The sequence below is a fragment of the Cervus canadensis genome, chromosome 1 (assembly GCF_019320065.1).
Source record: "Cervus canadensis isolate Bull #8, Minnesota chromosome 1, ASM1932006v1, whole genome shotgun sequence".
Taxonomy (NCBI): domain Eukaryota; kingdom Metazoa; phylum Chordata; class Mammalia; order Artiodactyla; family Cervidae; genus Cervus; species Cervus canadensis.
The window spans coordinates 112,697,187-112,710,838 of NC_057386.1; the positions used below are offsets into that span (position 1 = coordinate 112,697,187).

The following is a 13,652-nucleotide window of genomic DNA, read 5'->3' on the forward strand; positions in this document are numbered from 1 at the left end:
TTATGTTGCGATATGTTCCCTCTATACCCACTTTGGTAAGAATTTTTTAATAATGAATAAATGAAGAATTTTTTCAAATGCCTTTTCTGCATCTATTGAATGGTTATATGGTTTTTGTCTTTTATTGTTGTGGTGGTGTACCACATTGATTTGCATATGTTGAATCATCCTTGTGACCTTGGAATGAACCAGCTTGGTCATGGTGTATGATCCTTTTATGTGTTGTTGTATTTGGTGTGCTAATATTTTGTTGAGAATTTTTGCATCTATATTCATCAAAGATATTGGCATGTAATTTTCTTTTCTGGTAGTGTTGGTTTTGGTATCAGGGTGATTGTGGCTTCATAGAATGACTTTGGGAGTGTTCCCTCCTCTTCAGTCTTTTAGAAGAGTTTGAGAAGGATTGGTGTAAGTTATTTATATATTCAGTGGCATTCCCCTGTGAAACCATCCAGTCTTGGACTTTTGTTTTCAGTGAGATTTTAAAAGATTTTATTACAGATTCTGTTTCACTAATAGGGATTGGTCTGTTCAGATGATCTATTTCTTCTTGATTCACTTTTGGTAGGCTGTACATTCCTAGAAACTTTTCCATTCCTTTTAGATTGTCCAATTTGGTGGTGTGTAATTTTTCATAGTATTCTCTTCTTTTTTTTGTATTTCTGAAGTATCTGTTGTTATTTCTCCTCTTTCATTTTTTATCTTGCTTATTGGGTCCTTGCTCTTTTCTTCTTGATGAGCCTTGCCAGAGGTTTGTCAATTTTGTCTATCCTTTCAAAAAGTCAGCTCTTGGTTTTATTGATTTTTTAAATTGTTATTTTATCTCTTTTACTTCCTTTATGATCTTTATTATTTCTTTCCTTCTGCTGACTTTAGGTTCTGTTTGTTCTTCTTTTTCTATTTCTTTCAGATGGTAGGTTAAGTTGTTTATTTGAGATTTTTCTTGTTTTTTGAGAAAGGCCTATATTGCTATGGACTTCCTTCTTAGAACTGCTTTTGCTGCATCACATAGATTTTGTATAGTTATATTTTTATTGTCATTGTCTTGAGGTATTTTTTAATTTCCTATTTGATTTCATTGTTGACTGATTGGTTTTTTTTAGTAACATGTTATTTAGTTTCCATATAATCATTTTTTCTTATTTTTGTCTTTTCTTTCCATGTAGTTTCATGCTGTAGTGGTCACAAAAGATTGTTGAAATAATTCTATCCTCTCAAATTTGTTGAGGCTTGTTTTGTGTCCCAGTATGTGGTCTACCATAGAAGATGTTCCAGGTATGCTTGAAAAGAACGTGTATTCTGAGCTTTTGGATGTAATATCTGAAAATATCAACTAAGTCTAACTGTTCTATTGTGTCATTTAGGATCTCTGTTGCCTTATTGGTTTTCTGTCTGGAAGATCTGTCCATTGATGTCAGTGAGGTGTTAAGGTCTTCTATTATTATTATATTCCCATCAGTTTCTCCCTTTGGGTCTGTTAGTATTTGTTTTATGCACTTAGGCACTCCTATATTGGGAACATATATGTTAATGAGTGTAATATTCTTTTCTTGTATTAATCTTATTATTGTATGATGTCCTTTGTCTTTCCTTATAGCCTTTGTGTGACATGAGTATCGGTGCATCCACCTTCTTGTCATTTCAGTCTCCCCCCTCCCCCACCGCCCCACAACACCTTTTATAAAACTTTTGGCTGCATGGCCTCTTTGTTGTGGCGTGCGGGCATCTCTCGTTGCAGAGCACAGGCTCTAGAGCACATGGGCTTCTTTAGTCACAGCATGTGGGCTCTCTAACTGCAGTATGCAAGCTTAGTTGTCCCATGGTATATGGGATCTGAGTTCCCTGATGAGGGGTCTTATGCCCCCTGCATTGGAAGGTGGATTCTTAACCACTGGACCACCAGGGAAGTCCCAGTCCTTTCTTTTTTAATATAAACATTTAGGGCTATAAGTGTATCTCTAAGTCTTTATTTATGTCCCACAAATTTTATGTTGTACTTAGAATTTTGTTCAGCTCAAAATATTTTCCTAATTTCACTTAAGACTTCTTGTATAACAGTTATTTAGAAGTGAGTTGTTCAGTTTCCAAGAGTTTGGAGACTTTCCTGTTGTTTTTTTACTTTCAAATCTAAATCCATGGTGGGTGAAGAACTTACTTTGCATGATTTCAATTTTTAAAAAACTATTAAGGTTTGTTTTATGACTGAGGATATGGTCTATCTTGGGGAATACTCACTATGAATTTGACAAGAATATGTATTGAACTTTTGTTGGGTGGAGTTTTCTCTGAATGTCAGTTATATTCAGTTAGTTGATGGTATTGTTAAGTTGTTTTGTATCTTATTGATTTTCTGTGTACCAATTCTGTCAACTACTGAGAAAGGAGCATTGAAGTCTCAATTTATGCACCTCTCTTTTCAGTTCTGTCACTTTTTACATCATATATTTTGAAGCTCTGTTGAAAGGTGAAAACACATTTAGAACCGTTGTGCATTCCTGATGAATTGGCCCTTTTATCATTGTGTAATGTCCCTCTTTATCCCTGGTAATTTTTTTTGCTTTGAAGTCTACTTGTATACAAGTCTACTTGTTAACATAAGCACTCCAGCTTTGTTTTGGAATAATATTTGCATGGTCTATCTCTTTGCCTTTTACTTTACTCCTTCTAATATCATTATATTTGAGGAGACTTTCTTGTAGAAGCATTTAATTAGATTATTTTTAAATTCCATTCTGTCAGCTCCTATATTTAGACCATTTATGTTTAATATAATTATTGATATGTGTGGGCTTATGTATGTCATATCAATATTTGAATATTTGTTTTCTGTTGGTTCTTTGTTTTTTATTCTTCTAATTCCCCATTCCTGCCTTATTTTGGAGTTTTGAACTTTTAAAAAATTCATTTTAATTTATCTCTTATGTCTTTGACTGTCTCTCTTATAACTTTTAAAATAATTATTCTAGAGATTATAATACATATATACTTTTTATAGTTTGCAGTTTACTTGCTGTTGATACTTTATTAGTTTGAATGAAATGTAAAAGTCTCATCACCATATGGGAACCTCTACCACCACACAACCTGCCGCCTGCCCTCCCCCGCCCCCCCACCCCCATCTTGCATTTGTCTTATATACTACATCTACTTATGTGAAAACTCCAGGAGACAGTGTGAGGAGAAGAATAGTCTATTATATTTACTCAGACATCTGATATTTATATTACTCTCCCTTCTTTCTTGATGTTCCTGATGCTTTCTTATGTCATTTTTCTTCTTCCATTAGCAATTATTTTAGAGTAGGTCAATTGACAGGATTGTTTGTGGCCTGTAACATGAGAACAGAGATGAGAGAATAAGAAAAATGGGGGGTTTTCTCTGTTGTCTCTGAGCTGGAAATAGAGATCTTCTCCTGGAAGTCTCTGTTCATGCTGATGCCCACTTCTGCAGAGAAGGGGGGCTACAGAGAAGGGGGAGCTGCAGAGAGTTGTCTGATGGATTCTGCAGAGACAAAGAATGTGATGTTCAGTTGTGATTTGGTGCCATTTTGAATTCTGATCTTGTCCCCACGTTTGCCTGATACTAACTTTTCGTGTTCCTCAGACATCCTATTCCATGCAGTCCAGACAGAGTGTGCAGTGACATTCATTCAGAAAGATGGAGTGCTTACTCCATTTCACCTGGAACTAGAACCTGGCATAGCAGGATATTTATAACAAACATTTAATAATATTTATTGGGTAAATAAATGAATGAGCTATCAAACAATTGGTCCCAAGCTCTGTCTTTAGCACCAGACCTGAATTTCTAAGTCTCCAGCCCTTTTGGAATGAAGACCATCTCAATAATAGAGTCAGTATCTGCACAGTTGGCATCACCAACACAGAGTCCTGTCTGCATGTTCATCATGTCCAAACTAAACCCATTCCTCTTCCACTGAAGACCAGCTCCTATTTTCAGTTTCTTTATTTGCCACCACGGGCTCATCTGCTATAAATTAACTGCTAGTTGTCTTTTATCCTTTTCCTTCAATGAGTTTCAGGCAAACAAGTTCTCTGGTGGTATTTTCCTGATAGTTCTCGCTTTCTCATTCACCACCTTGCCACCCTAGTTTACACATCTAGACTTATGAGTTAAGTTGGCCCAACCACAGGACAAGCAGAACCATTGTTGGTGACAGTAGAGAGCAAGTAATGAGGAGGAACCAGGAACGTGGGGTCATGGCCAGGAATGTCCATTTATAGGGAGGGAGACGGGATTTGGGGGAGGAGGGAGCTGCTACCCAGATCTCCAAGCCTGAGGGCTGTGGAAAGCTTGCCTCACTTGGGGTGTTGAGACCCAGGCACACTGATGTATTATTAACATCGCAGTGACTCCTGATAGCTGGGCTCCCATAGGTGTGAGGGGACAGCAGTCTCCTTCGGGCTTGGCCCTGGGCCTTCAGGGCTGCTTCTGAGCAGTGCTGCTAAAAGCCACCTGATTTTCTTTCTCCGCCCCGTGTAGTCCATGTTCTCCCCTCTGGGTCAGCTGACTGCCTCTCAGACAACCGCCCTGAGCCCACCAGAAGCCTGGACTGACAGCTCTCCACTGCCTTCCAGGTTCAAGGCCCTCCCCCTCTCCTTTCTCTCCGCCACTCTTACCATCTCCTCCAGCTCACCAGGGCTAGTCCCTGGGCCCCAGAGAGCCCCCTACTCTCTTACCTCCATGCCTTCTCATACCATTCCATCCCCTGATTCCCACACACCACCCCAGTCCCTTCCTGTCTAAGCTGTCCTTCCAGTGCCTCTCAGATTCCGATGGTTCCAGAGGGCTCTTGCACACTCCCTTCCTTGACTCCAGGCTGACACCCTCCTGCCTCCTTCTTAACCCATGTTAGCCAGTGATCACTGGTCATACTGGATGTATTGTACCTTGAAAGCATGTTACTGTCTTCTGTCTGGCCTCTGTGGCTCTTGCATGTAGCTCTCGGTTAGTAATCCTTGTTGGATCAAAGTGAATGGAACCAGACCAGCTGCTGTGCCATCTCTAGAAAGTCTCTTAGAGAGATGAGAGGGCTGTGATTGTGATATGACAACCACTGATGGCAAGGCACTTGGGCTCCCTGCCGTACAGATGAGGCTCGATTTGTAAATGGGAGATTCCCTTATCTGTGACATCACCTGTTTGTTTTTCCCTTTGGTGTTAATACTCTGAAGGGTCAGGAAATAGGAAACAACCGCATTAAGCATGAGATTCTGAGGGCTCCGTCTGCAGCTGACAGGGAGAGCAGAGCTGCAAGATAATGGAGGCTGATGCCGGTGCAGTTGATTCTTCTCCCCTTTGCAACGCGCCGAGTGACAAGCAGATTTCTCAGCTCGGAGCAGGCCGTCATGTTCAGATGATAAATGTGTCCCTGGACAGAAGAGCTTGTTGAGTGATATTTACCAGGGTCTCCATGAAGGGCCCTGAGCTCCCAAGGGAGCATTTTCAACCTTCAGCTGCTGGCCTGGTCGACTGACACCCGTGGAGTGGCAGGAGGAATAAAGCTTCGTTCCCTGCTCTCCAGCCGGGTGGAGGCAGGGTGATTTGTTTAGGTGCTCGGAAGTTTCCTGGTTCGTCTTGTTTCCTGTCTTCATTCCCTCCTTTCCCTGTCAAAGCCCAGCAGAGAGAGATGGAATGTGCGAGAGGCTTGGAACCTCAGAGGGGGAGGGGTGGGAGTCAGGCCTGGCTCCACCGCTGAGTGCTTCTGGGCTAGCTCCTCAGCTTCTCCAGGCCTAGAGGAGATGACGAGAGCTGCCTCCCAGGCTTGCTGTACAGATGAAATCACATCTGGCCAGAAATACCCTGCATGTTGTAAGATGCTCTCCGGTGCTGGCGTCGTTGAGCCATTCTTCCTTGTACACCTGCTGTGTGCCAGGCAGTGTGCTGGGTTTGAAGGGCAGGGTTTAGTTGTGGGGCCGGGAGGAAGTCGGGCCAGTAAAGCCTTGATCAGCCATTGGTGTGGTTCTGGGGTGAAGGAGGGTCGCTGGCTCAGAGATCACACCTCTTTGCCATCTCTGAAAGCTGTCCGTCTCCCAGCACTTCTCTGGGGCTCAGCTCCTGGGACCCCCTCCCAGTGGTGGGGCGTTGGTGTGACCTTCTCCAAGGAGCACGGCTGAGTAGGGCTCCGGCGCCTCATGCCAGGCTCTGCAGAGAGACAGGACCGACAGGCACACTTGCACGCGGGCTTTGTTGTGGGGAGTTGGCTCACACAGTTGTGAAGGCCAAGACGCCCCGGGTCTGTTGTTGGTGAGCCAGAGACGGAGAGCCGGTGGTGTAAGCTGCGGGGCGTCCATGTCTGAGGTGGGAAGCGCCACACCCCAGCTCCGGGGAGGCAGGCGGGGAGGCCCCTCTCACTCCTCTTCTCCTCCGGTTCAGATGCTCAGCGGGCTGGACGGGGCCCACCGAGCCGGGGAGAGCAGTTTGCTTCCCTCAGTCTAGATTCCGATGTTAATCTCACCCGGAAACGCCCTCACAGGCACACCCAGAAGAACGCTGGGCCGGGCACCCCGGGGCCTGCTCAAGTTGACACCTAAAATGGACCCTCTCATCTGGGCTGACGCTCAGGTAGAGCCTTCAGGTGTACTAAGTGGCATCACACGCTGCATCTCGTTGGCCCCAGGACGACCCGGGGGAAAGTCCTCCCCTTCTCTGTCCTGTGATCCAGACGCCAGGGGCTCACCGGCCTGGCTGTTGGAGGCAGGCCGTGCTCACCCTCAGCCTGAGTCTCGGTGCGCCGAGCTCTTCTCTCTGGCAGTGGGTCTGTCCCTGCCCAGGTTCTACTTCTGCACGTGAGCAGCTTACGTGGCTGGTCCGTCAGTCTGTCCTGTGCCCCCAGCACTCTCTACCCTCCACCCGCTCCTTAGGCAGCAGGAGCTTTAGACATAGTTGCCGTGCGGGCTGGGAGTCGCCTGTGAGCGGACGTCACTCCATTTCCAGAGTCTGGAAGCAACAGGCGCTGAAGGAAGGCGGGGCCCCACACATGGAGCGGCCTTTGCTGAGCCCCAGGTGCAGTGGCCGGGGTCGAGGTGGGCCTGGGGGCGGCCAGCACTCCCTTGACACGTCTGCGACCACACGAGCTGCCTCTGCTTGGTCTGTCAGGGCCACGGGGCACGGCTTTTACGTTTAATATGCCCTCTCTTATTTTACTCAGACTGGTGAATCAAGGCAGTCCTGAGTACTTCTGTTTATTTAAAACCCATAGTGAGATGCTCTTTTGCAGTCTGTCATAGGGGAAATACGAATTTAGTAATTCAAAACTTATAACATCTTCATGCTGACCTTGGAATGGGCTTCAATCAGCCGTGTTTCTCAAGCCTTCATTTCAGCAGTCCCCCTTTGCCTGGCCTTGCCGCCACTCTTGGGCATGTCTGTGTCCTCGTCAGGAAAAGTGCCTTTAGGGGCTGCGCATCCCCTGCTGGGTGTGGCGCCTGGCACAGGCAGGCGCTTAGTTACCGGTTCCGAGCTGGAGTGGACCAGAGCTCCTGCCACAGCGCGCCCTCGCCCAAGCCCTGTGCTGGCGGAGTGCCCACTGGCCAGCAGGACACAGCGAGTGGTGCCATTCATTCAGCAAGGGGCGATTCCACACCCCGTCCATGCGGGGCACAGGCTGGATGCAGGGGGTGCAGCCTGGGCCCCGGTGCAGTCCCTTCCTGAAGAGGGTTTGCAGCCAGGGGGCAGTGCTGGACATGAGCAGGAGGACTGTGGGGAGCAGAAGGGGGACAAGGGGAGCGTGAGGGGATTCGGGAGGAGCCGGGCCACACTGGAGCCTTGGACGGGGCCTTGGAGCAGGCCTGCAGCACTCAGCACCTTTCTCTGCTGTCTCCCCACAGGGCGTGTGCCAGCAGCGAGACCGAGAGTGAAGCCGGAGACATCATGGACCAGCAGTTCGAGGAGATGAACAACAGGCTCAACTCGGTCACCGACCCCACTGGCTTTCTCCGGATGGTTCGCCGCAACAACCTCTTTAACAGGTGCGTGTGGCCCTGCCTCCTGGGTGATGCAGCTTCTGTGACCTTCCAGCTGCGTGGGCTCTGGTGGGATGGGGGTCTGCTGGGGCAAGCGCGGTGCTCTGGCCTTTGGGGTCACAGCAGCCCTCCGGGTCGGGGGAGGAAGCACAGCTGGCCTGATGTGACTGTCCACGTGGCTGGGTGGGAGGCCCAGGGGACGGTCGGCCGCTCCCTCCCGTGGCCTCGGGGCTGATCTCCCAGACGCCAGGAGAGGCTGCACAGAGAGCCGCATCACACACTTTCTCCCTGGCCAGCTTGTGCCAGTAGCTCACGGCCAGGCCCTGTGCCTGGACCTTTCTGGCCTAGGGCTGAGGGAGGCCAGGGGAGCAGATGCCAGCATTGCCGGGAAGGAGCCCATTCCCTCCTGGGCCTGTCTCCACTGCTTGACCAAAGTACTTGGCGTTGAGATGAGCCAAGGTTGAAATTGCCAGCCGGCGCGCCCCTGTGTCTTTTCACCAGGGGTGCAAGCCGAGCTGTGTCCAGATGAACAGGGGAGGCGGTTGGGGTTAAAGAGCACTTGTCCCCCTGTCACTGGTTGGCAGCACCTGGGAGTCACATTTGGAGAGACCGTTCCAGAAAGACATCCTGGACGCTGAGGCCCCTGCCTCTGCAGGGTGGCAGGGGGAGCGGGCGCACGGGCGGGAGTGACCGCTGTGGGGGGGCCACTGGGCCCTGTGTGCTCCTGCTCCAGGCCCCGGTTTCCTCCCATTATTGTGCTGTCAGGGTGACAAACGCATGTTTACTTTCCCAGGGGTGAGTCAGATGGGATGGGAGCCAGGAGCCAGGGCTGAAGGGACTGGCGTCTGGTTGACAGGAGGCCAGAACCCCAGCTGGTTCACTCCCAGTTTCCTCTGCGGCCCTGTCCCCTTCGCAGGTGTCGCTCGGGGCTCTGATTTCTTGGAAGGGACAGGACCAGGCGCGAGGAGGCGTGGGGTTGAGGCTGGCTCCATCCTCAGCCTCAGCTCCTCAGGCTCTGGGGTCTCTGCCAGTGCTGCCGTCCCTGGTTGTAAGCTAGGGTGTGAAGAGCGCAGGACTTGGGTCTGGCCTTGTCGCGTGTCAGCTGTGGGACCTGCGGCAGGTGACTTCACCTCTGTCAGCCTTTTCCTCGTCACTAACGTGGGAACAAGCTTCCTACTTTGCAGGGTTCCCTTAACATGGGATTACAGCAGCTAATGTATGAATAGCACACGCTAGGCTTCGGAATGTGCAGAAGGCTCTTAGGTGTGCTGACTTTCTGCTGCCTTGAGTGAAGTGGGAAGGACACTGTTAAACTTGGATTCTCCCGGTAACGTGGGTGGATAGACTTTGGAGGGATGAAGTGTGCATGTGCCTGTGCAGCAGCTGTTGACCGCCCCAGGTTGCGGCCTCACCCGCCCTTTCTCTTCCTGTCCCACCTCGTGTCGTTTGTGTGAGAGTGCACGCCAGAGGACGCTGTCAGGCGTCCGCGGTCCACCTGATCTCAGGCGCGTCCATGGGCAGGAGCCCCTCCTCCAGGGCCTTGGGTGCTGGGCAAGGAAGGGGTCAAACCAGGTGTACCCGGGGTCCTAGCTCATCATCCCTGGACAGGAAGGGGTGTGAATTTTGTATCATGGAGTTGCTTGCTTTGAGAAAACATTTGTTGTCACTCCTAGCAGCTCTGAGGTAGGTCCAGTGAGCCCAGGACCACGGTTAGCTCACTGGTTCATTAAACAATGCGGTCAGTGCCTGCGGCCAGGCCGAGGATGGGCCAGCCTGAGGCTGGGAGGGGCTGCCAGGCCCGCAGTGGCTTCACTGCCTGGCTACTCTCTGGCCAGCTCCCTCGTCAGGCCTGACCTGCCTAAAGCCTCGAGCCTGCCCTCAGGAAGATGCCGGGAATGGAACTCCTGCACCTCTCTGCACGCCTTTTCAGTCCTGACCTCCTAGAGGCTTCTGAGGGCAGATCGGAGGAGAGGAAACAGTCTGTTTTCAGCTTTGGTGCTGGGTGCCACAGGCCTCTGCTGTCAACCACAAGTCCAGGAAGGGGGGTGCTGGCCTCTGTCCATCCTAGCGGCCCACAGAAGCAGAGGTATCCTGGCTAGGACAGTGCGGGCGCTTGCCACCTTCCAGCCCAGCCACGGCTCTTGCAGCTGAGGGGCACACACAGGCCAGGAGGGTGGAGACCTGCCGCCCAGCAGGTGCAGGGCTGTGTTTCTGGTCCCACCTCCCAGCTGTCCTGACCTCGTGGGGTCCCTGCAGGCCTTTCTCTCTGCCCCTTCGTGACCAGGAGGTGGGGCTGGTGTGTCACTGACTGGGACAGCTGAGAAGTGGCTTTTCTGCAGACCCCACTATTGTGGGGGCTTGCAGAGCACTGGTCCCTGAGCCTGAGGAGGTGAGGTGGCAGCAGCCATGGGTATAGCAGCGCCAGGTCCCCGCGGCAGGGCCCTCCAGCTCTGTGATTCACGGGCTGCTGGCCCTGTTGTTCGGGTGGTTCACTGGACTGGTTGGGGATGAGGCTGCCGCGGCAGATGCAAGTCAGCTGAGACTTGGCCTTAGAATTCTGCCCCTCCCCTCCACACACTGCACAGCTTGGTCTCTGTTCTTGAGGTCACCACAACCACTATATTTCTTCTTGCCTCTGCACTTTGGCAGAAAACACAGTTGCGTGTTGAGCCCAGAGCAGGCACTGCTAGTGAGGAAAAGCAAGGAGTCTCTCATTTAGCACCTGACCCTCAGGTCCCCCACTGGGCAGAGCAGCAGTGCCCAAAGGGGCCTCTGCCCCTCGTTTTGCAGAATGCTTGAGAAGTTATGCTGGAGGCTGGAACGCCGGTGTGCATGTATGGGTATGCGTGTGTGTGTGTGTGTCTGAACCTAGGGGCAGTCAGCAGATCACTTTTCCTGAAAAAAAGAGGAAGAGGAACAGGATATGCTGTCTACTGCTCCGGGATTCTGGGTCCCAGGCTGTGCCCTGGCCTTGCAGGTGCACCCAGCCAGGACCCACTGGGGCCAGTATCCCAGAAGGATTCCGACTGCTGTTGCCACTGTCCTTGCTCTTTCCCCTTCTGGCAGTGTGTGTGAGGTAGGGGGTAGGAAGGGACTTTCTTATTGCCCAGATGTCAGTGGTTAGAACCAAAGCGGAGAGCAACAACATGTCGAGGTTCCTCCTTCTAGAGAGGGGTCACGATGGGGCCAGAGCCCTCCCTCAGCTCTGTAACCTCCAACTAGCACCCCAATCACCCCCACAAAAGGGTTAATTGGCAAATGAGACTCCTTGGCCTGGTCAGGGTCCCCCAAGAGAGTCAGTGACAAGGACCAAGGGTCCTGCGGGAAGAGAGGTGGCACCACCATCCTGGGGGACCAGCCTCCCATGACCAGATGGGAGAGATTAAAGAGAGGCCCCCCTGCATGGCCCGCGTGCCCATGTCAGTGCTCCGACGTGGACCTGCCTGATGGGTGGGTCACATGGGCCCGGTGACAGGGCCACTGTTAAGGATCCATGTCTCGCCAGTTCCAAAGACAGAGCTCCAGCTCCCAGATCCCAGCCATCTAAGGCTCCCTCCAGGTGGTCACAGCCTTTGCCTGAACTCCTCCAGTGAGCAAGAGCTCACCACTTCTGAGGTGGTGCCTTCTGTCCTTGGAAAACACTAACTTGGCTCTGGGGGTTCTTTGTCAATGAATGAGACTCCATGAGACTCCACAGGTTTGTGGGTTGACAGGTCCTGTGTGGAACAGGACCCACAGATCAGCCATGGGAACAGGCCCTTTGGAAGGGTGTTTCTGTGTTAGCGTCAGCTGGGCAGGCCACACACAGTGACCTCCTCTCTATCCCTGAGTGCATCGTGAGCCCGCCCCCTAACGCCCAGCTTGGCCCCTAGAGGGGTCAGCAGGCAAAGCCTGTGTGAGGCTGGCCTGGGCATCGGGTTTTCCTAGGTGACCCGCCCCTCCACCCCAGACTGGGCTGTAGAGCAGAGTGGGCCGCGCCATGGTCCCTCAGGAGGGCTGTCCCCAGCCCCTTGGTGGTACGTGTGTCCCAGACGTTGACCAGCCTTCCCGGGAGAGCCTGCGAGCAGGAGAAGAGGAGCCCCACGCGGCCCAGGTTTGTCCCTGGACTTGAGAGGAGTCGCGTCCCTGGAAGGGCAGGGGTCTCTGCCTGAGCCCACCCCCCGAGGAGGGAGAGGCCAGGGAGCGGGCGGTGGGTGACTGGGGAGGGGAGCAGGCAGACAGCACCAACAGCTTATTGAATAAGTACTTAAAATGCAGCCTTTGACAGCCTTCACCTCCCCGAGGAGACAGCCTTCATGTGAGAATGTTCGTGGTAGAGAGTCACTGGCTGCTTGAATATAATGGGTTCATCAATTAATCTTTCCACTGGTACCTTAAAACCCAGGCACTTGTTCAGATCTCAGGCTGGCCAGCTCCCGTTCCCTCAGGTCGCAGTTCAGAGCCCCTAGGGGATTTTTGGAGCCTCGGGCAGGGCCAAGGTGGGGAGGAGGAGCCCAGTGGGTCAAAGCAGCAGATGCCCGTGGAGCAGGCGCTCAGCCCCGCCTGCCAGCACTGCTGCCAGCTCCTCGAATGTGGGGCAGGAGGCCCCCTGAAGAAGGCTGGGGCCTCTTGGGACTCATGCAGCTCATGAGGAGCAGAAGCAGGACCCCCAACCCCAAGGCCTGGGACCCTGCTGCTGTGAGCGCAGACAGGAAGCCTCCTGAACTGGCCACTGGAAAGTGAGAACCTGTGATAGAGACCTCAGGGCAGGAGAGGAGCTGTCTGAGCAAAGGTGGGCGGCACCTGGAAGGAGCTCAGCACTGTGGGGCCCTCCGGCCCTCCCTCCCCCCTCCCTCCCCCTCCCTCCTGCTCCCCCCTCCCCCCACCCGCACACCCTGACCTGTGCAAGTCCTGCAAGCAGACTGAACGCGGTGCCCAGTGCAGCATCTGTCTGTCGGGCATTCCAGACGGGCGCAAGGCCTGAGGCTGTGGCAGCGCTGGGCCCTGGGCTCCTGGCTTCCTGATGCCTGACTGCTGAGAGCCGGTGGGGCCTTGCCCCTGCCCTGGGCCTCGGGGCCTCAGGCTTAAGAGTCTCCGTTTGGAGGCTTCCAGGGACCGGCATGTGTCTGAAGGTCCAGGCCCATCCCAGCTATGGCCCCCTCCCTCCTGTGGCCCTGAAGATGGCAGGGCCCCCAGGGAGTGTTCCTGGCTCAGCTCCCATCTTGGCCATGCGTGCACGGGGTCAGGTGGGAAGGACCTGAATGCTGGCAGGGAGTTGAGAACAGCGCGGAGGACCTCCAGGTGCAGGGAGGCACCGGTGGGGCCCCGCCCTGCGCCTCCTCAGTCAGCCTGCCCCTCCCTGCTGTCAGAATCGCCCCTGTGCTCTGCCAGTCCCTGTCCCTCCGCAGAGGAGGGCGGCCTGTTCTCGTGGCATAGAGACCTCCAGGTGGAAGTGGAGCCCTGGTCCCTGCAGGTCTCTGAGATGCACCAAGCTTAGGTTTGGGTTCCTCCCTCCGAGCAGAGAGACGGGCGGGATGGACGGGACCTCAGGGCCAGGCTGGCCACCTCCGTCCCTGGGGTGTTCGGGCCTGGCGGGACCCTTGCTTAGTCCTACCTCTGGGGGGCTGAGCCCTGCTGCTCCATTTCTGCTGCTCACCTAGCTCCCCGTCTTGACTGAAAGCCTGAGAA

General features: G+C 52.5%; 1 protein-coding gene across 8 annotated transcripts in view; it reads left to right on the forward strand.

Annotated features, from left to right (window-relative positions):
* Positions 1–13,652, forward strand: part of TTC28 (tetratricopeptide repeat domain 28) — a 570,331-nt gene that overhangs the window by 529,306 nt on the left and 27,373 nt on the right. For all 8 annotated transcript variants that reach the window (XM_043437597.1, XM_043437608.1, XM_043437613.1 and 5 more), the window contains one exon: positions 7,851–7,991. In XM_043437597.1, coding sequence (XP_043293532.1) covers positions 7,851–7,991 — 141 coding nt within the window. The remainder of the gene's footprint in view (positions 1–7,850; positions 7,992–13,652) is intronic.